General features: G+C 40.2%; 3 protein-coding genes across 3 annotated transcripts; all 3 read right to left on the bottom strand.

The window, feature by feature from the left end:
- Positions 1-126: 126 nt before the first annotated feature.
- Positions 127-8,858, bottom strand: rad9b (RAD9 checkpoint clamp component B). Its single transcript, XM_039803276.1, has 11 exons — positions 8,421-8,858; positions 8,014-8,084; positions 7,534-7,671; positions 6,957-7,071; positions 6,566-6,665; positions 6,046-6,077; positions 5,708-5,856; positions 4,618-4,682; positions 4,228-4,350; positions 1,903-2,128; positions 127-270 (listed from the first exon to the last, which is right to left on the bottom strand). Exons 1-11 carry the CDS (start codon positions 8,452-8,454, stop codon positions 139-141), a joined length of 1,185 nt encoding a protein of 394 aa, XP_039659210.1. The 5' UTR covers positions 8,455-8,858; the 3' UTR covers positions 127-138.
- Positions 8,859-9,052: 194 nt separating this feature from the next.
- LOC120560606 (protein FAM216A-like) lies at positions 9,053-15,084 on the bottom strand. The gene is made up of 5 exons (XM_039803274.1): positions 12,819-15,084; positions 12,706-12,737; positions 11,180-11,310; positions 10,874-11,000; positions 9,053-9,514 (listed from the first exon to the last, which is right to left on the bottom strand). Exons 1-5 carry the CDS (start codon positions 12,896-12,898, stop codon positions 9,345-9,347), a joined length of 540 nt encoding a protein of 179 aa, XP_039659208.1. The 5' UTR covers positions 12,899-15,084; the 3' UTR covers positions 9,053-9,344.
- On the bottom strand, positions 13,123-24,969 carry LOC120560607 (ubiquitin-conjugating enzyme E2 G1-like). Its single transcript, XM_039803275.1, has 6 exons — positions 24,779-24,969; positions 16,791-16,893; positions 16,575-16,672; positions 16,196-16,374; positions 15,956-16,063; positions 13,123-15,084 (listed from the first exon to the last, which is right to left on the bottom strand). Exons 1-5 carry the CDS (start codon positions 24,819-24,821, stop codon positions 15,977-15,979), a joined length of 510 nt encoding a protein of 169 aa, XP_039659209.1. The 5' UTR covers positions 24,822-24,969; the 3' UTR covers positions 13,123-15,084; positions 15,956-15,976.
- Positions 24,970-25,782: the final 813 nt, after the last annotated feature.

Raw genomic sequence — 25,782 nt, 5'->3', positions numbered from 1 at the left:
GCTATCAACGACGTGCTGCTTAAAAAACTTTTAAAAGTTACATCAAATGCAAATGAATTAAGATCCTATCATTCAGACTACACTTGAATGTTGTGGCCTACTTTTAACAAACCACAAGTCACAAGCTCAGCCCTGTTCTCAGAGGGAAGGGCTTCTTGTGTAGTCTTCCTCCAAATTCTCCTCTTCGTCACTGTAGCATGCCAGAACAGGCAGTCTGGCAGCACAGCCATCACCGTCCTGGTCTGAGGCCCTGAACAGGAGGGAGCAGATCTAGATGGAAGTAGACACAACATATGTTAAGTGTATATTTTTATCAAAACAATATTTCAGTACAACAGAAACGAGTTGCCTTTTTATTGTGAGTAGATTTTTCGTTACTTGTCCTTGATACAATAAAAGAAAAATATGAATGCTGCATCAGGTCTCTAGAACTGCGTCTGACAAGATGATATTCACCTCTTGAGGGGGCAAAATAAAATAAAATATGATCTCCCAGACCAAAACATTCAACACGGAAGAACGAAAGACTTCCCACGCCCACGACCAGTGTCCCGTTGCTTGTCTTCTTCAGTCACACCTCATGTGGTGAGGCAATATGGCACTCTGGGCATACTTCCAGTAGAGGTCAAAGTAAAACACTAAAAGCCCTTCAAAGGCACTTCACAATGCCACCCGTCCTGTGGAAACTCTAAGGGCCCATGTAGACTAGAAAAAGCCATCCGGCGATTCGCCGCGGGGTTGTGCTTCAATGGGAGTGTCCCTTAAATGGCCCATTTGTGTGATGTAAATGATAATAAAGAACGAGAGAAACAAAAGAGACCTGGGACTGTGCTCTGTAGTTGCAGGAAACATTCAGCTGTTACACAAACTCCTGGGCAGTTAAGTGCTGGTGTTTCGATTGTTTTTACCCTCCTAATGTTTTAAAACTTTCTTATGGCAGCAATGGACCCACTGAGTATGTTTACATGCACGCCAAAATTCCACTATTATTATATGACAATATTCAGAATTTGATACAGGTCATGTAAACGGCATATTCCGTTTGGATATTCTGAATAAGGCCTTACTCCGACTATAGCATTTTCCGATTAAGACGTGGGATATTCGGGTCTTATTTGGGTTTTATTTGGGTTTTATTTGGGTTTTATTTGGTATTTCGCACGGCTACGTGTAAACGGGAATATTCACTTTCATTAGCCATGTAAACAGCTTAGTCGGAATATCGTCTTTTTCGGAATAAGGGCAAAAACATTTTGAAATGAATGGAAAGACCTGCGTTTTCGCCGCACTGTGAGTAAAGGCCGTTTCATGCTTCTGCGTCGAATCGACGGCGTACCCCCGCAGACCCTACGCCGTAGCCTGACGTGCACCTCGAAAAATTTAACCCCCGTGGTCAGAAAACACACAGTTCCTGAGTTATGAATAATGGCCAGAAAAGTGTTTTTTGCTGATGTCACAGTGAAGTTGACCTTTAACCCTCTGGATATTAAACGTCATTACTTCTGCATTTTAGCCTGTTAGACATTTGTGTGAAAGTTTATTGTAATGAGCATATTCATTCTTGAGTCATGGCCAGGGGAGACACTTTGCTTTCTCTCACTATGACTCTAGAGTCGGTACTCGCTCCGAAGCTAATCGCTGCCACTCTCTCACTTCTCCCTCGCTCTATCACCCACTCCCCACACACACGCACACGCATGCCGGCTCGACGCACACACCAGCGCACAAATATAAACATCAGGCCACTTGCGTACACTACGGCGAAAGCTCTGCGTGGAGCCTCCCCAGAACCATAAAACGGCCGTTAAGGACGCAGTGAGTGTGAACGCAGCCTAAAGCCTGCAAGCTTCAGAGAGTTAAAAAAAGTAAAAAAATGAACACCCAACAGGAAGCTGTTGTTACCATGGAGGAAGCAGGAGTCGAGGTGGCACTGGCAAAGGCCTCATCATCTACACCGCGCCTGTTAGGGTCATCGGTCTCAGGCTGCAGCAGCAGCATAAGAGCAGGTAGGTTGGTTATAGGGCTGCCCTGGCTGGATGGTATCATCTCCATGACAGCAGGATTATCCTGAGCCATACTGCTGTCTGCCTCACATGAACCCACAGGTAGAACAGCAGTATCTAAACACCTGAAAAACACACAACACACTCATCTCTGTGGCAAGCGTTTTCCACCCAGATAATGGTAATAATCAGTTCCTGCGCTGGCAAAAATAGCCATGACACTGTGTGCAGTGTAATTGTGGTTTACAGTGCCATGTTCTGTAGCAGCAAACTAACAATTCTGTCCCAGTGCAGACAACGCAGTGAAGTCACAGTATGTCTCAGTGAAATTTGACTCCTGAGCATGCGGATTATGGTTATGGTTACTTAAATATCTAATGGAGGGAGTGGGGATGTGTTAATGCCATGGAATGGCCAATTAAAAGGCAAGAGAAAAGAACAGTGGTGTCTAAACAACATATTCACTAACCAAGATAAGTTATATTCTGACTAAAACAGTCAAATATAATAACGAGACTAATAAACCTGAAAAATATTATTGACTTTAGGAGTTAAAATGTTTAAAGGACATTATGTTTATTGCCTTTTATAAATGACGTTCATGAACAGGGCGTGCAGCTCTGTATTAGCGGTTACTAAAAGTGGCTTTGAGCAGTGAGAACAGTAACAAAACAACCCTGTGCATGTAACCACACTACGCGTCATCGAGCTCCAGAAGTACAAAGAGGAACTGCAGGAAGAAGAGAGCAAGCTGGTTTTAAAAAGTCTCCAGACAACCTCAAAAAGCCCCTGAGGCAGCAGGGAAGCAAGTTTTCTAGAAAACTAGAATTACTTCGCTAACCAGTCAAGTTGCAGTTTACGTCAATGACTGTCCAGGCTCATATAACATATGTAGTAAAGACTTTAAAGGAATAAGGTATTAAGTTGTTTTTTTTATGAAATGTTATCACTGTATTCACATGTATTCCAGTGAGAAACACGCTGAGATCATTTTTTTACAGGGAGGACAGAGGACTTATAGAGAGCTTCGTCACATGGTGCGACGACAATCACCTGAAGCTCAATATCAGCACAACCAATGAGCTGTTGATGGACTTCAAGAGGAACAGGATAGCACACAAAGGTGTAGCCATGACAGCAGGCAATGCTTCAAATATGGATGTTGCTGCAAAGAAGCCACAAATTTTAAAACATGGATGCTTCACACATCTTCAACCCGGTAGCACAGAGGATCTATACAAATCACCACAGTTTCAAGGTGGGCACCCAAGACTAGTGTCGCCAATTCAGTATCTGACCAAATGTCTCCCCTTCAGTTTCTGAGTTATGAATACTGCCCAGAAAAGTGTTTTTTGCTGATGTCACAGTGAAGTTGACCTTTAACCCTCTGGATATAAAACGTCATTACTTCTGCATTTTAGCCTGTTAGACATTTGTGTGAAAGTTTATCGTAATGAGCATATTCACTCTTGAGTCATGGCCCAAAACCAGTTAGTTCGTCCTTCAAGTGGACGTCTGTCTGTGCCAAATTTGAAGAAAATCCCTCCAGGTGTTGCTGAGAAAATCACGGACAACCAAAAAACATAATGGCTGTACAAAGGTTAAGGGGTGCAGGTTGTAGCTGAATTCCTGAACAGTGTGGACAGGAGCCCTACAGAACTGCCTGCTCATCAGGTCAGCCATGTCTCTGCAGACCCCCAGCTGTGCACACAAGCAATCCAAGCAACAAACTACCCAGATGTTCAACAGTCAGAAAGGATCCACCCAGAGCCCAAAACACAGTACAACAGAGAGAGAGAGAGAGTTAGCAGAGCAGGACAGTGACACTGACAGAACAGCCAAGCAGGCTAGCATAAGGATAATAAGGATTACAGACTTCTAACATAAACACAAGTCCTGGACTTGCCCTAACAGACACAAGGCTGTCTGCTGCAACACAATGCCCTCAGGAAGCCAGAAACAGCCAATGAGGGCAAACTGCCCTGACTGAGTGCCAGGAGAGAAGCTCAGGTAGCCCTGCGGGAAGATTCAATTATACTTCTGAATACACCGTCACAATAGATCAGTGAAACTGAGCCTACAAAGATTTCAGTTGCGAAAAGGACGCTGCCGGGTCAAAATAACAAGAAAATAAATCTTATTTTTATAATCTGTGCAACTGCGCTGATGAGATCCCAATGATTGCAGCAGACAGGATTAAAAGTGACAGCACAGTGTTTGTTACCTGGGGGTAGAAGGGGCCAGCGTCTCTGTAGGCTGAGAGGAGCCCTTGCTTTCAGAGTCGCTCAGAGTAGCCAGCACCACAGTAGCCTCCAGGACCATGTCCTCCACAGAGAAGCACACAGGCCTGCAAACAACACCAATGACACGTCTAACACTGACAGAAATCTAATTACATAAACTCCGCTTTTTTTTTTTTATCACCAGAATCTTCCACTGTTTTACCAGGCAATAGAAAAACTCACCATAATTGGTCAATCGGTAAAATGGCTGTTAATATAATCAGACCCACCAGCCACAGACAAAATAGTTGAGTGAATTTTGAAGTAATCTGGTGTTAATTACGCACTCAGTTTGGACAAAGACTTTTGCAACTTGAGATACGAAGACTTACTTTCCTGCAGCACCGAAGTGGACGGACACAGGAAGGCAATGTGACTCTGCAAAGGACAGTAAACCCTGAAAAAAAAGCAATTCACTGTCAAAAACTGAGATATGCTTGTGTGCATCCATGTCATGACTGTGACATTTGAATAGCTCATCATTTTTAGAGTAGGGCCATGGCATGTTTACAATGATCAGGCTAAAGAAAAATATCAATGCTAAAGTAAGAGTAAATTGAGGCCGATTTAAACCTAAAGCCTGGCTTCTAATCTATCCAAACCCGATTTTCCTAAACCGACATGAACATGAAGACTTGGCTGGCTAAAAGAGGAGCCTAACAGCGGGGTGACCAAGAAACATTCCAAAACATTAGGGACAAGGGACAAGGGCGTTAATGCAGGTCAAGTCTTATTAACTGAACTAACAAAAGGACTTTTTATCCAAATTTCCAAATGACCAATCAAGTCCTTTTACTTCCTTTTTTTAAGCTAATACAGAACAAAGCAATTTAAACTGAGGTGTGTTCATTCAGACTGAAATCACTTATTCTGGAAGTGACATTTATAGTAGTATAGATCTCTAAGATACAATGTTTTGCTCTTTTCTAACAATTATAACAGTTTGAGATCGACTTCAGTTGAGCCAGCTCCTTAAAATACAAACACATTCCTTTTTGGCTTAAAAGTTACACATTTCATAACAAACCACCATTCATAAACCATCATTTCTGCAACTTATTACTTCAATTACCTTTTCTATGAAGTGGTATAATATGCGTCACTTATGTCACACTATTTTTGCTATGAAGATGAGATACAGCAATGAGGGGAAAGTTTACATGGAAACCATACGGAGAGCCAAGTACACTTTGTTAGAGCACTTGAGTATCCACATGACAGGACCAGAAATATGATCTCTTAGACATGAAATACTCCTGAGCCAGTCATACACGCACGCACGTGCACGCACGTGCACGCACGTGCACACACACACACACACACACACACACACACACACACACACACACACACACACACACACACACACATAATATTCTCATGTGACAGGATAAAAGGAGCCTCCAAAAATAACCCTGTTACCCTCAACTCCTTCAGACAGAAAGTTATGTCCGACTCTACTCCGATCTGAAAGTAGTCAAACTCGTCTGGGTGTAAGGACATCTCAGTGCACATAGTCTTCATGTGATCTGTGACAGAAGTAAATCCAAGTAAAATAGTATCTTCACAACCTTTTTTTGTGTTTGAGGAATTAAATATGCAGCATTTCTATTATCAGGTTAGGTTGTCAAATGTCTCAAAGCTGGTATCTGTCAGTACAAGGGGCCCCCCCCCCCCCAAAAAAAAAAACTCCTCACAATAGCCCACTTCTTAGTAATCAGACTCTCTGAGTACATGGATATATGATTCTCCTGGGACACTTGGAAAAGCATACACCATATACTCTAGAAGCCTGCAAAAAAAAAAAAACAAAGCCAACCCACACAAACGCCAGCACAAGCAGGCATACGCTTTTACGCCTGATGGATGATACTTAATGTTTATGTCCTTGTCAATCTGGTTGATTAAACTGAATTGCATTGAACTGACGCTGTGTGTTTGTGTGTGTGTGTGTGTGTGTGTGTGTGTGTGTGTGTGTGTGTGTGTGTGTGTATGTTTGCCCAGAGCCAGCTGAGAGTACAAAACATTGTGAACACCCATTCTCTCTTCACTAAATAGACTGGACTGCTGAATCCAGCTGGCAGCTACCATATACCTAATATATTTTACAGTGAATCCACATATCACAACAAAAAAAAGCTTAAAGATGGATTTCTAAGCATAAAGAGAACAAAGATTTAGGTTGTCCTACTCAATCACACAACACTCCTTAAGTTTTATTGTTGTATGCGATAGAACTTTGAGGTTCTAAATTCATTAACAGAATACTGAGCTGCTAACCTGGCAGGAGCTTTCAGCACATTGGGGCAGAGGTGCGAGGCAAACACTGCCTGCAGAGCCTCACTTTCCTGAAAACGTAGGTTGTGGGTCTTAGTGATGCCTGTCACAATAGCAGAAAGAAGACTGGATATTTGGAGCACACTCACACTGCCACCAAGTGATGATAACATGTAATGCAGTGTCTGCAGCAGCATAGTGTTGATACAGGTCATTTTGGACATGGTTAAAGAAAACTGGCCAAGTAAAGAAAAAATGTTTAGGATTTTTAGAAGTCCATCAAAAATTGATACAAAATATAATGTCTTTACAATTAAATATGATTGGACTCTACAATCCTTAATCTTTCCTTTACCTGCAGCTAACTTATAATACAAAATGCAATGCTTCCTACCATGCCTGCAGAAAAACTGGATCATCACTCGGTCATCGGGAGTGCCGATTGATATTTGACATCGTTCCACATTACGCTCAATCGAAGCCAAACAGCGGAAAATAGGTAGAATAGACTTTAAAAAAAACAAATAGACATGTTTAAGACAAGATTATAGGGCTGCCCGATTATGGGAAAAAATTATATTCACGATTATTTTGGTCAATATTGAAATGATGATTATTTAACACGATTACTCATTGACTTTTGGAAACATGTTGCAATTATTGAACTTAAAAAAAAAAAATTACGAGTTTACTTGCAAAATGTTATGTGCAAAATAAGATTATTCTGTTTTTGTGATCATTAGGAGCCAAAATCATATCGCGATTAAAATTTCGATGCATTGCACAGCCCTAGAAGATTGTCATCACCGTTTAAACATTTTAATCGTAGTCTTGAAGGGAAAACAATGTCACGTTAGACTTCCACTACTGTCTGATATATCCTGAAAAGGTGAGTATCTAGTGTCCACTGCAGTGGGCTGTGATGTCACTATGAGCTCTCTACAGATGAATAACCAATATGACTGATATACCTTCATGGCCAGTTTGCATTTGATTGTTTCACTGCTCTGCTCTGATGCTGATCCCAGGCTGTAGTGCTGGAAGAACAGCGGCGAGAAGAGGAAGCAGGCATATGCAGAATGAGCAGAATTCACTGATCTCAGTGCCAGCTTTAAGACAGACAGACAGACAGAGAGAGAGAGAGAGAGAGAGAGAGAGAGAGAGAGAGAGAGAGAGAGAGAGATATTCAGTGAATGTGCTGCTCCTTGCTGTCATTTTATGTAGGGAGAAAGGAGGCCCAATACTTGGAGACCAATACAGAGGCCTAAAGTAAAATAACATTAATTTAATTAAAAAAATATAAAAATTAAAAATTAAGAGGGGAGAGGGAAAGCAATGACACTAATCCTCTAAGAGAATAAGAATTGAATATTGGCGCTATACTGAGAATATGGGAAAATTCAACACTTCACACTGTTCCCCTTCCAGTCTTAGTTAGTGCTGCTGCTCACCCCTCTAACCATGGGATCCAACCACAGTTCATCTCCAATCCGTGACAGGGCATGAATAGCCTTTCCAAATGCTGCAACACAACAAAGTGCCACCGGAGTTCAAGGTTAAGCAACATACTATTGTGTACATGTGTTACTATTACTAAGCTAGCTTTTTATTTCAATATAAAGTGGGTCAACTGCTTTACTAACCACTGAAATAGTGATTACGTTAGCTAGTTAGTTAGTTAGCTAGAAGCTAACGTTAAATTAGCCAAGCTAGCAGTCTTTTATCATAAATTTATAGAAGCCTCACAAGCTGATACAACTTATAAGCAGATTCGTTTTTTAATTCTTTAAATAAATAAAAAAAATGCCTACATTTACAAAAAACATTTAAACATATCGCTTGTCTTGTTTAATACTACCTTTTACACCACTTCCTTCCAAAACACAGTTCATATTTGCTGATGAGGACCGATGTGACCAAGTCTGGAGCAAACAGCGCGCGCGGTGATGATTTCTCCACTACAATTGCTAACTTTAGCTACATGATAATTTAGCTAAAAAGAGAAAAACAATGTACAGTGATGCCGATATAAAGGCTAAATTGGCTTGAAGAGGGTCCTCTGGAGCAAAATGTAAGATTAAATAATTTCAATCATTAGAAGAAAATGGCCTAGTTAGTTACTATACTAGTTACTATATATGGTTTATTTAACAGTGGCAGTGCACATAACGTTAAATGAACATTCTGTTAATGCGCCAGAGTTAGCCAAAAGGGCTCGACAGAGGATTTATAGTCACACTAAAAAGAGTATAACTCAAAATAAAAGTTATTGAATAGTCATAATATAATCATGTTATTGTCAGATGCAAATTAAAACAAATAATCATATTGATATTAGCTTCTAGGCCGCACTAAATCATGGAAAAATGCTTTCTCAAATGAAAATACCCAAGTCTCAAGTTCTGTAAGAAGTGGTAACGTTTCATATTTCATAAAGCCCAAATAAAAGATAGATTATTAGAAAGGATTCACACTGTTTACTGCTAGAACTCAGAGACAACAGCATATCCAATCATTTTTATTTGGGTAATAGCATTAAGAATATATAAACTTTACGACAACTACTACATGGTCATTCAACTAACAGGACATGTAAATATGACATGTGCTTTAGCTCTAAATGTGGTGGTGCTTGTAATATCTGTATAAGATTATGACTGCACACATTTATAGTCATATTTGATAAATGTGTGCAAACAGGTGTTGATCCAAAGATCAACATAAAGACTCAGTAGAAGGTAATTAACGCCTTTAAATTGAAAACATTTTGCCATCACATTGGTCATCTGTTGACTAGTTTTGGAAGTATGACATCAGAATTAGCGGTGCTGCTGCTTTTCCTCTGTCCTTGAGGCTTCGCTCTTGCCACATCCTTCTGTGCATCCTTCGTGAACGTACTGTTGTCTCTCTGCTGGTGAAACCCAAACCTCCTTCTGCAGGTGGGATTCGGACCTAGGAAATACAAACCACAACATGAGATGGACGGGAATGGCCAAACGTCAGTGGTGGAATGTAACTATGCAAGTACATTTACTTAAGTACAAATTTGAGGTACTTTAGTCTTTTAATGCCACTTTCTACTTCTACTCCGCTCCATTTCTGAGATTAATACATTAATCTGACAGCATGTAATTAAACTACCCAACAATATATAGTCCTACAAATACAGCTGAAATGATTAGACCATTAACCCTTGTGTTGTGCTCAGGTGAAATTTGACCCATTTTCAAAAAGTTTCTATATCAGAAGTTTGGGTTTTCTTTCAACCAAATTGTCAAAAAATAAATAAAGTGGATGGTTCCATAAAACGCTCCTCACAGGTCAAATAAATGATCCGTTCACTACTTTCATTGAATTTGGGTGTTTTATTCAGTTATATTACATCTGAAAAATAACGGATACAAGAACGTTGAAAAAAGTGAGCAAAATATTGGAAAAAGCTTTAAAAATGTGGGGAGAAAACAAAAAAGAAGAAAAAAAAAATCAACAAAAACATCTAAAAAGTGACAAAAAAAATCAGGAAAGCTACCAAAACATTGGGAAAAGTGACAAAAACATTGGCAAAAGCAACAAAAGTGTAAAAAAAAAAGACGACCAAAACGTTGGGGAAAAAAGTATTTATTTCAATAAATTTCATTTGACCCAGAAAAACAAAAAGTTGCATGGTCGACGGAAAGGCAACACAAGGGTTAAACACTTACTCGATTGACAGAACTGTTTGGATAGTTTCCAGATTCTAAAATGTGAGGACTTTTCTGCTTTTAATACTTTAAGTACATTTTCCTGATGATACTAACTTACTTTTACTTAAGTAGCATTTTCATTGCATGACTTTTACTTGTAACAGAGTATTTTTACTGTGTGGTATTAGTACTCGACTAAAAGCTTTAGTGCGTAACTTTTTGATATTAGTGAATGTCCGTTACACTCAAGCCATTGCCAAATGAGTTGCTACAAAGCTAATTAAGACTATCAGCTCCACACAACTCTCTCTGGATTTCTCAGTATAACTATGTTCAGAAGATTGTGGCGTCCGGTGACTTTCCCGCGCAGAACTTTTATGAACAGTCCATCATGTATTTTTTTTTTTTAAATCCTCCGTATCCTCCTTGGCTACTAGCAAATGCGTGGGGGAGGGGTGGGGACGCGATCATGTAAGACTTGTATCATGTGGACGTGCCGACAGTGTTATTGTCATTACTTAGAATTCCTCATGGGGGAGACGGAAACTACGCACTATAGCTTTAAGTAAAGGATCTGAATACTTCTTCCACCACTGCAAAGGTTACGTTTGAGAAAATAGATACACACCTGATTGAACACATGTGTGCAGCACATTGAGATAGTGCTGCTTCATCTGCTGCCTCATGTGCTCTGTACTGTAAACGTTTGCTATACTGCAAAGGTAGCGTCTCTGTCCAGCTGTAAGGGCTGGATGCTGAGACAGAAACAAGACCTGATGTGATTTGATTATATACGGAATGACAGTCATCTTGTTACATATGAGGAATATTACAATTATCTCATTCAAACCATGTTAAAGCTCTTGACAGGAAAGATACAACAGAAACAAACAGAAAACTAACTTGAGCATGTGTTCCAGCGTTACGTGGTTACCTGTAAGAAGGGTGCAGACATCATAGATTTGGGAATGTGTATTGTCTTCATGTGCTGGCCGCCTGCAGACACATTTACGTGTGTTCCTCTGTACATCTCCCTCACTTGCTGACTAGGTAGACATTCAAAGCCTGCCAAAGGCAACATGAAGCAAAACAGATCTGTGGTGGTGTTATTTAAGCAGCACATTTTATCACAACAATGTTTAATGGAAATTATTAATCATGTGTTTAAAGGTATATTATGTAGGATTTTCATAAAAAAACAATGTATTGACTAATACTAAAGTAATCCCTCTTAATCATGACCAGACCCGAACGGAATCTGCTAATTTATTTTATTTTAAACAGTTTTCAGCGGTGATCCAAAATGAAAATGGAATTTAGTGGAATGTTTTGCTGCTTGGGGTGGAGATGTGTTAATATTCTGCGGAAAATTCTGTTGAATTCTGCGCCCGCAGATTCCGTGTGGGCCTGAAACCTCTTTTCTTCTTATTTTGCTGAGTATGGGATGTTTTGGGGTGTCAGCAAAGAGCATTTTTGGGCCGCACTTGGGTGTGCAACCCCCAGCCAATAATAGCATGCAGGTTGTGCAGCCTTGGTGTCATTTACACTGGGGACATGTCCCCACCACTTTTTGAGATGGTTGCTTTTGTCCCCGTCACTTTTTAATCGCAATTTTGTTAAAAGATTTCTGAAAAATAGAAAACACCGATATGTGGAAGATGTTTTGATGACATGAGCAGAAATCTTGCTGAAACACATCTAAAATATTAAAGCCCAGGGGTTATACATTTATATATAATTAATTAATCAGCGATGTGAACAGGCACATTTAAAGAGTTACTTCCACAAACAAAAGACACAAAAGACGAGGAAGAGTAAATCATGGCTACATGTGTGTTGACTCAGCAGGGATAACATTAAATGGGAAAAGTTGATCTACAGGAGAATAAATATTTAAAAGCAATACAGAATGCCATAGAGCCTTGCTGTGTTACATTCCATTATATTATCACCTGCTGCATGAATTTAGTGTTTTCCTTCTAATTTAAGAATTCACCAGCATGCAGAAATGACGTGTGTAATGCTAAACAAATTCCTCCCTTTAATGCACCTGTTATGCAAAAAAGAATTTCTGACCGATAATATCCTGACCCATCTGTAATTATAATCCAGTAATATATATATACACACACACAATGATATAAAAGGGTAATTCTGTAAAACAATTCCCTTTACTTTTGATACTTATTTTATTACAGTACTTTTGCACTTTTAAGAAGAATGCATGACTTTTACATGTAGTATTGGCTTCTTTTACACAAGATCTGTATTCTTCTTCGACAACTAGAAATGACAAAAGCAGACCGTAACTCATAAAGTGTTTAGTCAACAAGAAAGCAAACATCTACGATATACAGTATTTTTAGATATCATTTGCATTTAAATAATCTATTTTTTAATTCAATAATGAAAACAGGTTCATTCCTGTTGAGTTAGCATTTAAATAAATATTTGACTCACCATCCGTACCTCTCTGGTTAGATTCTGCAGACCTAAAAAAATAAAATAAGAATTAATTTGAAATCATCTACATCCATCCATTAAAGATGTTTACACTCACAATGTGGTTTTACCTCATTAAGATGTGACCACTTCCATTTTTTAACAGGTTCTCGTTTTTCCGCTGCTCAACAAATGTTACTTGCTTTCTCATTGTTACTTACAACCCCAATATTTCCTGTCGATATGTCAGAGAGGTTGCAAACCTCTATCAGTTCAGTGTGTGTTGCAGCCAGCAGAACCTTATGTGTGTGAAACGAAGCCAGCCCTGAAATCTGACGCTAATCCCAGGGTTCCAATTACAGAGCAGAGGTCTAATATACTTGAACCCATGGCGTGTTCTCATCTAAACTGTAAAACACAAACATTACAGGCATCTCTGTTTACACACTTTATTGAGCATCATGTCCAATATACATTGCATTGACACAAAATGGAAAAAAAAGGAAACAAAAAAAATAATGGCGTTAGGGTGGATTACCTGGACACACCATTTTCAGAGCGTATTGCTTAATGACATTTCAAACGCACCGAATCTGTGCAAATACAGTGAACACCGGTCAGAGGAGGTCATGGTAGGTTAGAAAATTCTGACTTAAAAAGGTAATGTCAACAGCAGTTGTGTGATCATAAAGTCTACAGAAAACTACTAACTGTACACATCACATTCACCCAGAATGTACTACCAATGGTATCAGATTTAAAACATACCCAACTCCTTCAAACCTGATTGCATGCGCCAAAACATGGTTAGCTATTTGTCAATGTCAGTCACAGATCAATCATGTATAACATAATTCAGAATAGATGTCATCATGGCTTAACGGTCAGCAACACCATCAGCGAAAGTGAACTAAAGCCAATGGTTTTACAGACTCCACCCAAACACGACTGTGTATATTCTTTCAAAATTAAAAACCTAGATGCAGGATTGTGTTCCCTTCCCATCATGAACACTTATTTACACTTCACTAAGTGGTGTGTTGACTTCAAGTCTATCAAGAATTACAACCAAAATTCAGTGATTAAGTAAAAGGTGATAAATATTATCTAAGTATGCACCTATCAGAATTTAAGATGTTGATAGAATGAAAGAGCATTACTTAACAATCTACCCAAAGTCCTCTTGAGTCTAAACCTTGAAGTGAATGTGACCTACGCGTCATCCTTTACCCACACGTTGATCGAAAGCCAAAATGTGCCACAACAAAGTAAAAACGACTAGCCTAACTCTACCACGGAGCCCCTAAAATTCCCCATTTTAAACAGATTAAGAACTCAAACCACCATAACCCTTTGCAAATGAATTTACCTTTTAAAATGGAGCTCTAATGCCAGTTACCAGTACACATGTAGACTAATCCCAGCTGAAGCTATTTTCGCCGACTGCATGGTTTGGTTTTCCGTGATTTACAACGTTGTGAAAAATACATTAGACTAAGTGATAATTAATAGATATCTTAAATGACCATAAGGGCCACGTGTTAAGGGAAAGGCTCAGCAATATTAGAGGTTTACAGTGCTGATTGCTAATTGAGACCCTAATAAAACGTTCATCGTGAGAAGTTTGCACAAACCTTCCTTCACCATCAGCTATGCTTGTGTGAGTCAATAGATTATGAAACAATAACTCTCAAATCACTGAGTAAGCCATTCCATTTACATCTACAGCTAGCAACAATACATAACAGAGCTGTTTGAGGGGATCATGCAGGTTTTGAGAGTCATGGTTTTATATCACTTCAAACATACACCAGCATAAGAAGAAAATGCTAGCAGGAGACCGTTTCTCAGAAAGTACAGACTGTATGAAAACCCTTCGAAAAACGTTCTCAACCTGTCCCTCTAAACAACAAGCAGGCTGTGCGGACGTGAGGCGGAACAAAAGGCAACAGTGATTCAATGACGTGTTGAAAATAATCACATCTATTGACAGAGATTTGTCGGGCCGACGTTAATCTGGGCGTTAAGTATTCAGAAGGGAGGACAAGTGATGACCTAATGGTAACGGGTTTTGTTCTACACAATCTTGACCACTAAATTGCATAAGAAACCTGGTATAAAGTAGAAACTGTTCAGCAGCAGATAAAAAAGCAAGTTAATTTACAGTAGTGACATATCTTACATCATTAATTTTTCAAAATAAATAAAATTAAATATACAATTCCAGGTAGGAAACCGGTCAATTTCGCTGGTAGGTTTCTCAAATTGGCTCATCTTGCGGGAAAATGGCAACCGTTCACAGAAACGTGGTTGAAGTTAGCCAATTCCTTTGAATGGCAAAACAAGGGGTGCAAAAGCCTTTTGTTGAAATTTTCCCTCTGAAGGCATTTCCTTTAACTGAGAAAAAAGAAAAAAAGAACATCGTTATTACTATTACTTCCAGAACAAGGTTTCACATATGACAATTACTTAAAAGGAACACGCCAACTTATTGGGACTTTAGCTTATTCACCGTGTCCCCCAGAGTTAGATAAGTCCATACATACCCTTCTCATCTCTCTGCGTGCTGTAACTCTGTCTGACGCCCCCACCGCTAGCCTAGCTTAGCACAGATCCTGGAGGTAACCGGCTCCCACTAGCCTACTGCTCCCAATACGTGACAAAAATAAAGCCAACATTTTCCTATTTACATGTTGTGATTTGTATAGTCACAGCGTGTACAAATAACAAGGTCACATGACAGACAGCCATCTTCTAACCATATACATGCTGGGAACTACATTCTCAGAAAGGCGAAGCACTGCTACTGGGGCGGAGTGATCAGCGCAACACCTGAAAAGCACCGTTGTTACTCTCTGCTCTTCACCACGGGGGCTTCTCAGGTGCTGCGAGCAAATCACTCCGCCCAAGTAGCAGAAGTAGCAGTGCTTCGCCTTTCTGAGAATATAGTTCCCAGTGTGTATACGGTTAGAAGATGGCTGTCTCTCATGTGACCTTGTTATTTGTACACGCTGTGACTATACAAATCACAACATGTAAATAGGGAAATGTTGCGCGATATTGTCACTTATTGGGAGCAGTAGGCAGGAGCCGGTTCCTCAAGGATCTATCTTAAGCTATGCTGCTGAAGCGTCGAACGCGAAACAGCGCACATGGAGATGAGAAGGGTATGTATGGACTTATCCAACTCTGGGGGATACGGTGAATATGCTAAAGTCCCAATAAGTCGGCGTGTTCCTTTAAGCTGAAACAATGACAATTGACTTACCCTGGAATTTACAATTGACTCCTAATCAAAAGCCATCTCTTGACTTTTTCTTACACAGCGAGCCACCTTCCTCTTGAATTCACCGTTTGGGTCCTCCCTCCACTCTTTCTGTGGACGCAACATTGGATTCTTTCAACGACACATACTCAATTGACTTGAACTGCCATGATAACAAGAATAAAAAATAAAAAAAAAGAGGTTTTCTAGTGCCAGGGGGATGGGATAAGTAGTGTAACTCACCGCCGCATCCACATTAGCTGGCGAGTCGCTGTTGGGGTCTGCCAGCATGGAGATAACACTAATCATGATTGTCTCTACCGTGTGGATCGGAAGCCAGCGCTCCTCGGGCTTCTCGTAACCAAACTTATCTTCTCCGGGCTCATGGAGAATTGAGATGCAAACATCGCCGTTCTTTGCAACTGTGGAGAGAAATGGCAGCAGGAATTTAACCGCAGCCAAAATAATGTTACGACAGCCTTCTGTACAATTAAACTCAAAGCCGGGACTACTTTTACAGCTTAATCACAAACAACCTTTTATAAAATCATCCAATAAAAGTAGTTTAAAAAAAAATATCATTTGAAGTACACATCAAAGAGAACATGCTGAACATGTTTACCATTTGGGTGCCAGATTTCAGTGATGAACTTCATCTTTGGAGGCCGTAGTGGATAATCATAGGGAAAGGTCAGGTATGCTTTGAAAAACCCTCCTTCACTGCAATACCAAGAACAGAGCAGGGACAAATGAAAATGGATTGATTGAATCATTTAAAATACTAATTTATAAATTTCTAACCAAAGAAATGATTGTCCAAATATTTCTTCTTACTTACAAAAGGGTATCTTGTGGACCAATGATCACAACTTCCCATTTATATATGTCATCATCATCTATTAGACCAGCTGAAAAGCCCTCCACGGGGTTCTTGTTGAGCTCTGGAAAAACAAAAAGGCATAAAGGTTGTTCTTTTTAAATACAATGAAAACAACTATACTAATTTCATAAACGTGACAGGTCCACTCCAGGGTTTTTCCTGGCTCAGAATGAGCATTTTTTAGAAGAACCACGCACGGCAGTAAGCACTACCGGTCTGCGTGCAGTAAAGGCAATGAGTCTGTCTTACCCTTATTGACAGAAATCTATGCATTTACTGGTTATTTCTGACAATTATAAACAAAAGTCTATATTATGCTTTAGTTAAAGGTGCCATGGTTTGAAAATTTCACTTTGAGGTTTTTTAACATCATTTTTGAGTTGCCCCAGCCTGGAAATGGTGATAGGTGTAAACCGACCCCTGGGTATCCTGCTGCGCCTTTGAGAAAATTACAGCTCAGATGGGCCGATGTGGAATCTTCCCCTTATGATGTCGTAAGAGGAAAGATTACCTCCCCTTTCTCTGCTTTGCCCACCAAGAGAATTTGGCCCACCCATGAGTGAGTGAGTGAGTGAGTGAGTGAGTGAGTGAGTGAGAGATAGAGAGCATGACTTGCAAACAAGCAAAGCATGACAATTGGGAAAGGCCACACCCCCTCCACTTTGCCCCCCCCCCCTCCTCAATAGCATTTACAGCTACAGACACAGAAATGGCACATCCTAAGTAAAGCTCATTGTGGGACTGGCTCTAGTGGCTGGAATTCTGCACCAAGGCTGAATTATGGGAAAGAGACTTCAGATACAGTATTATTCAATTCAATTTCAATTCAATTTTATTTATAGTATCAAATCATAAAAAGTTATCTCAAGACACGTTACAGATAGAGTAGGTCTAGACCACACTATAATTTACAAAGACCCAACAATTCCAGTAATTCTCCTAAGAGCAAGCATTCAGTGCGACAGTGGCGAGGAAAAACTCCCTCCCAGGAAGAAACCTGGGACAGACCCAGGCTCTTGGTAGGCGGTGTCTGACGGTGCCGGTTGGGGGTGTGATGAACAGTGGCAATAATAGTCACAATAAAGATAATGGATCAGTGACTAGAAATAGTAGTTGTAGTAGTTCATGGCATAGCAGGGCACTGCAGGGTGTCGCAGGACGTAGCAGAGCACTGCAGGGGGTAGCAGAACTTAGCAGGGCATAGTAGGACGCAGCAGGAAGTAGCAGGACGCAGCAGGACGTAGCAGAGCACTGCAAGGGGTAGCAAAACTTAGCAGGGCATAGTAGGACGCAGCAGGACGTAGCAGAGCACTGCAGGGGGTAGCAGAACTTAGCAGGGCATTGTAGGACGCAGCAGGACGTAGCAGGACGCAGCAGGACGTAGCAGAGCACTGCAGGGGGTAGCAGAACTTAGCAGGGCATAGTAGGACGCAGCAGGAAGTAGCAGAGCACTGCAAGGGGTAGCAGAACTTAGCAGGGCATAGTAGCACGCAGCAGGACGTAGCAGGACGTAGCAGAGCACTGCAAGGGGTAGCAGAACTTAGCAGGGCATAGTAGGACGCAGCAGGAAGTAGCAGGACGCAGCAGGACGTAGCAGAGCACTGCAGGGCATAGTAGGACGCAGCAGGACGTAGCAGAGCACTGCAGGATGTAGCAGGGCGTAGTAGGACGCAGCAGGACGTAGCAGAGCACTGCAGGGGGTAGCAGAACTTAGCAGGGCATAGTAGGACGCAGCAGGACGTAGCAGAGCACTGCAGGGGGTAGCAGAACTTAGCAGGGCATAGTAGGACGCAGCAGGATGTAGCAGGACGCAGAAGGACGTAGCAGAGCACTGCAGGGGGTAGCAGAACTTAGCAGGGCATAGTAGGACGCAGCAGGACGTAGCAGGACGCAGCAGGACATAGCGTGGCACTGCAGAGCGTTTTTATGGGACCACTAAGGCCTATATAAAAGCATCCAAAAAGCAGCATGTCATAGGACCTTTAATAAACCCCAGTTAACAAAACTGGAAAATTATATTTAAATAAATAACCCTTTGAGTCAAACAGCCAGACTCTCCTATTCAAGTTTTTGTTCTGCTTGTCTAACATGGTTTTGGTAAATGGTCTTAAAACACATGTAGAGAGGATTTGAATTGCTATTTTTATTCTGGTGGTTTTCCTTGGGGCTGGCTAAAACCTCTTTTTTTGAGAGGGGGGGGGGGGTGAGGCACTATGCAGGAAAAACATTGAACTCTACATGTGTGAGCATGTAGATACAGGGTAGATTTTGGAGATGTCAAAAGTTTGAGTCTTGTGTTATTGCATTGACAAATCCCTTGCAAAAGACAGAAACAGGAGGGACAGTGATTAAAGTGGTGACTGATAATTTAATAAGCCAGCTGGTATAATTTGAGAAATTAGCACACACAATATTCCATTACAGCCCATTTACAGAGGGTGTTAAAAAAACTATTTTACAGTAATCCAGGATTTGGTGAATGTCAGAACAAGGCGTTGGAACCAAAACTCAACCTCAACAGAAAACCTTTACAGGGCAAAGCACAGAACAAATGCCTCGGATTTCACTCATGTCGCAATATAAACTAGGTTAGGTTAAAACTAAGGGTGCACCATTCAGAAAATGTCACGATTCCATATCGCTTTTCAGGCTCAAGATTCGATTCAGAATTAATTTGATTCAAAAATGATTCTCTATAAAAAATTTTTTTAAAAAAAACGATTCACAGTATGTAAATGTAGTTTTTTCTTTTAAATTTATTAAAAAATATGAATCGATTTTTTAAATCAGTAGAGCTTGAATCGCGTGCCAAATGTGAATTGACTTTTTTGCATACCCCTAGTTAAAACCTTAGTTGTTGTTTTTTACCACAGAGCTGGGTTTTTGAATAGATTTTAAAATAGGCTTCAACAGCAACAAGACCAGGAAAAAAAAAAAATAGCTGCTGCAAGAATTGGTGCGAAGTGCACTTTCAGAGATAATGGCAATGCGGCACAGCCATAATGAATCTATGTTGAAGTCACTGACATTGATGAACCACGTATGGAAGGTACAAGTAAATCTAAGGTGCTACAGGGAATGTTGAGTTTGCGTTCACAGTAAATTAATGATACAAAGTAGCTGCTGACCAGAATGAATAAGTAGTAAATGCTGTGTTAGCCCCCCATTTAATTAACACCCTTACTTATGAGCAAAGCATGAATTGTGCTGATTCGATCTCCTGAGCCCTTGTTTCAGTTTTCTGGCACAGGTACAGTATAGGCTCCCAGTTAGAACCTTATAATTTTTTTTATGCAACAAAGTTTGAAAAATGGGTGCCTCGAAATAATTCCCAATATTGACGTTGACTTATATGCCTAATGCACTAATATAACTTTTGTTTAATGTGTATAGGAGATGTTACATTTTGAGTTTTTTGGTATCATGAGATGTTTTTAGTGAAGTAATAGAAACATTCGTTTTTGTGTCTCTCCATTTCAGAATGTGTAAAAAATATAATTTGACTAAGTCATAGTCTCACATTATTCCAATATAATTTAATAAATATACAGTGTGCCTAATGTTCACAGAAATAAATCGTGGTTTCCAAATATAGTGATCACTGTTGAAGTGAATCACCAACTTGAAGAACTGCACTGAGTCAACCAGTGTAAAGCCAGTGATTTACAACCCCACACACAGAGAAACCGGAATCAATCGGTCACAGAATGGGATGTTAGCCTGTCTCCTTTTTTGGATGCATCAGTGGATGCAGTGATGGACGGATGTCGTCATTCAGAACCAAGGGAAAACCTGAATCTGGTCCACAGTCAGTACATTATCACAGTTGGTCTAACTTTATCAAAATAGGTCACTTTGGCTACAGTGTACAACTGTGAAAAGACTAAAATAATATCAATTTCGTGACAGGAAGTACATTGTCTGAGATGTTGATGCCTCCTAATATTGTGATACATCTCAGATACCTTTTCCTAATCTTGAATGCCTGCATTACAGTTTTTATAGTCTCTTTCCTTGACATTTCACTTCCGGGATTGCTCCGTTGACGCCGGCAAATCCGCAGGATTTCACTCATTTAGGCCTGATTTCCGTTGCCTTGTTGGCATTTTAAACTCTGGTCGACTATGGTTAACCTTTTCTCAGATCTCTGCAGGGTAAATCCAGACAGCTAGTTAGACTGTCCAATCTGAGTTTTCTGTTGAACGACTAAAACAACTTTCAAAACGAACATGTTCCACCAAAACAAGTTCCTTCCGAGTAGGGGTGCACCGATCCGATATTAGGATCGGATATCGGCCCGATATTGAAAATTTCTGAATTTGAATTTTTTTCTCTCTTTTTTTTCCCCTCTGTAGCAGCACCGGGAGCCCTGTTAACTGCGTACCCTTCTCACTCATGGTAGTAACTTTATAACACAACAATTAATAACCCACAACTAACTCTCTTTAAAAAGGATAAAACACAATAGCATATAACAATTCGTGACTTAAACAGTTTCTAACACTAATACTTTTACATTTACAAATGTAGCTACACCGCCCAATGGCATGCTGGGTAACATTATAGCTGCCAACCTAGCTAGCCAGGTAGCATAACAGTCTGTTAAGCTGGGAGAGGCTCTGGTCGCTACTGCACATTCAAGAACCAAGAAGAAAGTTAGCTAGAGGATGAAGAAAGACCGAAGATACACCAGAACAATGTGTGCCCAAGAGAGGAGCCGTCTGTTGTTCCGAAGTTTGTTTCTAAAAAAATCGGACATAATTTAGCCACTGTTGTTGCCCGTCGCTCTAATGTTAGGGCCGTTAAGCCCGTTTTACAGTAACCGCAGCCGAGCTGGCGCATCGATGCGTAGCCAAATGTGTCGTCCCAGTTTTTGATACGCGACGCGCCAGTGCGCACAATACTATGCGTTGTCGGTGGGGGCGACAATGCATGTATTGTACTAGTGCCCTATATTTAAATATAGGATACTATATTGTACATTATCCAAAAATATAGAATCAACTTAGCTGAGCAAATTCATCAAACATAGGACTACTGAGTCACATTTTTCGGTATGTATCAACGTTGTGTGTGTAGTCTGCTGTGTGCCCTCCTCAAGAGGCTGAAATAGCGTACAGCAGGAGAGAGAGAGAGAGAGAGACCCAAATGTATTTATATATTTTTAAAACCTGCTAAACCATGTTTACGCGACCTTTTGGTCAGTGCTACCCAATCGTAGAACACTGTACTGGTGGGGAAACACGCCAGCATCTGATAAAAAGAAGTCAACCAGCCAGCTGCTCCCTGACCATAGATATATACATATATCTATGTATATATCTATGCTCCCTGACAAGAGCCAATCTCCGGGAGGGTCTGGCTCTGCCGACCGAACACCGTGGAGCACTCTGCTACCCCCTGTTGCGTGGGCGGTGTATTGCATTTCACGCATCGCCCGTGACGCTTGCGTCTACTTGCGTCCACTGTTTAGACTATGAAAGGGAGCGTGTCGCTCGCGTTGCTTGTTCGCGTTGCTTGTTCGCGTTGCTTGTTCGCGTTGCTTGTTCGCGTTGACTCTGTAACGGCCCACTCGGCCGTGCTAACGTTAAAGAGATGTCACTTCAAGCATGCAGCGGAGCAACATTATGAACGCAATCCACATCCGGTCCCGCTACAGACCGTTGAGAAAGACGGGTTCAGTGCAATGATTAAAACACTGGATTTAAGATGCCTTGAAATACATCCACCAACCTACTAACATTATTCAAACAGCGAAGGAGGCTGACAGCGGAGCTACGTTCAGTCGCCCACTACAACCTAACTTACCTGTGACCAAGGTACAACTAGCTTACAACTAGAGATGGTCCGATACCACTTTTTTGCTTCCCGATACCGATTCCGATACCTGAACTTGAGTATCGGCCGATACCGAGTACCGATCCGATACCAGCGTGTCATATATTTCATTATGTTTTAACATCTGTATACTACTATCTCTGTATGGATGTGATATGATTTCTTTCTTTGTTGTCGGTCTGGCTCAGGTTAAACTCTTTGTGAAACATGAACAAACGCAAACAAGGAATGCCCCAGAACTTTCTTTTATAGTTATAATGAAAAAGAACATAAATAAACTACTTTAACGTAGATTTTCTTTAGGGCTTCATTACGTGGTATCGGATCGGTGCATAAACTCCAGTACTTCCCGATACCGATACCAGCGTTTTAGGCAGTATCGGAGCCGATACCGATACTGGTATCGGTATCGGAACATCTCTACTTACAACTATTTTGTTTTGAAAGGGAAACAATATTAAAGTTGTTTGTATATGTAGGCTATTCATTCGATTTGAGTTTATTTTACTACTTTGCACAATAAAAATAGTTTAGCTTCTGTAACTGTTTGATGGATTCTCCTTCATATAAAGTTATTGTTTAATGTCGTGGAGCCAAACCCTTTAGTAATTAAAGCTTTTAGTAAACATGATGACATTAACATGTTTTTGTGATATTCTATGTACTCCTGACAGTAGAATAAGCCATTATAAACCTATATAAAAAGGTGGCCCATTATTGTTATTTATTTAAATTTATTTTAAGAAGTTTGATTACATTATATTTTCGATTTGAATGCACAATTGTTTTTTTAAATAACAAATAAGAATTCAATACATTACATTTAGGTTATTTTGTCTTAGTTAGAAAGGTCTGGTGCCTTTAGTCTCTTCCACATGGTGGAAGGAAGGTATAAGGTGGAAGGTATACAGTTTATTATTAATTCAGCAACGGTATCGGGTATCGACAGATACACAAAGCCCTGGCATCGGTATCGGGACTGAAAAAGTCGGATCGGTGCATCCCTACTTCCGAGCCTATTTTGCAGTGGCACCATGGCTTTTCTCCGGTACTTCGCACCGCCCAAGACGATTGTGATTGGTTTAAAGAAATGCCAATAAACCAGAGCACGTTTTCCTCCCATCCCCGAATGCTATGTGGACTTGCCAGTCTGGCAAAGCGAGACTACAGTTTTTATGACCTTATTGGATTTTTGCACTTGAGAAGTAAAATATTGACTGCCACTTCCTGATGACCATAATATTAAAAATGACACATATTCTCATGTTTATCAGACTAGTGGTGAAAAGGAAATGGTATGATATATTTAAAAAAAAATTGCTCATTTGTGTATCCAGCCGGGAGACAGGCATTCAGACGCTGACCTGGACTGTCAGGCAGCTGCAGCTGTGCATCATGGCTATTGGTTGTTCAGTGTCGAAGTCCATGTTGGCATTAATAGAAAAGACACACCACTGCCACCAACAGTAATCATATTGATGGCGATTCTCAAAATAAGCAAACAGGAGAACTCATCATTGAGATCTTAAACACTGAGATGCGTATCCTCATTAAAAAGCCGCTAACTAACCAGCGGTACAGTCTGGGCCAGAATTTACATCAGAAACGTTAGATATTATCGCATAGACCTAGCTGACCAGTTTGTAATTTTAATCAGGTTTCTACTGATATAGTATCATATCTGTCTGTGAAAGGCTTAGGCTATGATACAGATATTATAAGCAAAGCTAAAGTCATCAGAGCAGATGAGTCCCTGGATTGATTATTCCTTTGTTCCGTCAGCTAACTAATGTCGAACTTGCTAGCCCGCTAGCAAGGTTGGCGTTTCGATTAAGTGTTGGTTCAGATATAACGTTAGTTATTTGAGCCACGTATACTTGCATGTGAATATCTTTTTTTTCCACCAGAGATCAGCTAATCAAAGCAGCTTAGCCACATGCTAAACTGCAGTGATAAAGGAGTCCATTATGTTGCTTGGTTAGCTTTCTGAGCTTACTCCATTGGCGTAAACATAGCTTTGAGAAGCTATAAAAAAAGGCTAACGTTAGCTGCTAGGTAGGTAGCCTTTATATCGGCTATATTTGATTAAGATATTGTATTCATATTACCTGCCAGTTGTTTTCGAAGAAGTAATGCTGATTGTTCGGTCATGGTACGCGGACGTAAATGAAAATCACTTTGTGTCGACAAATACCTTCCAAAAAAAATAGAGCTAAAGCTGAAACCGAGGTGGAAGCTAAAGCTGCCTGCTGCTGATTTCCTTCTGTGTTTTGACACAAGGTTCAGCTGCTGGCTTTAGCTATGCGCATGCGTGTCTGCAGTATGTGTGTTTATAATACATCCATGGTTTATGTGCCTATGTATTTAAGGCAACGTTTATCTAGATATCAACAGGCACTAACCTGGAAAAGTTCTTTCCAACCTTCTAGCCAACTTCCCTGACCTAACGTTACATGATTCCTAATTGATTTCAGTGCAATTAGAGGTCAGTTCCCAGAGACAGCAAAGGGCTCATCTGACATCAATGCTTTGTTGACTTTTGAGAATCCCAGGCACTTGGTGGTTATGATGATGATACTGACTAACCGAATAATTAGTTGTTGTTTACTTCATGCTGTTTTATTGTGGTTATTGTGATTTGGTTTGTAAAATTGTATGGCCTTATAGAATAGCTTGGGCTTCTACCTGTCTTATTATGTTAGACATGCATAGGGGAGAAGAGCACATCTTCTTGTTTGAGTTTGTTTGTATTTAGTTTTTTGTTAAATTGTCTTTTGGTGTTGCATTAAAATTATGTCATTTATTGTTGTTTTTAGAAGTTTATTGATGCTATTAATGGACAAATTATTTTTGCTGATACCTGTTGAAACAATGTGTAATGAACTTGTGGTATAAAACAGAGAAATAATGGTCAACCAATATGGTATTATTAGGTAGCATAATATAATTGAATAATATTAATAATACTCACTTTACCATTGTAAATGTAGGCATATAGCATAGTTTTAAATCAAAATACTTCTAAATTTAATATTATTTCCAGCTGTTTGAAATATTCTTATTGGAAGGAATACATTTGTGTGACTCAAGTGGCATACACAGCCATTTTCAG

The sequence above is a fragment of the Perca fluviatilis genome, chromosome 6 (genome assembly GCF_010015445.1).
Source record: "Perca fluviatilis chromosome 6, GENO_Pfluv_1.0, whole genome shotgun sequence".
Lineage (NCBI taxonomy): Eukaryota > Metazoa > Chordata > Actinopteri > Perciformes > Percidae > Perca > Perca fluviatilis.
This window is presented reverse-complemented; position numbering and strand designations above follow the sequence as displayed.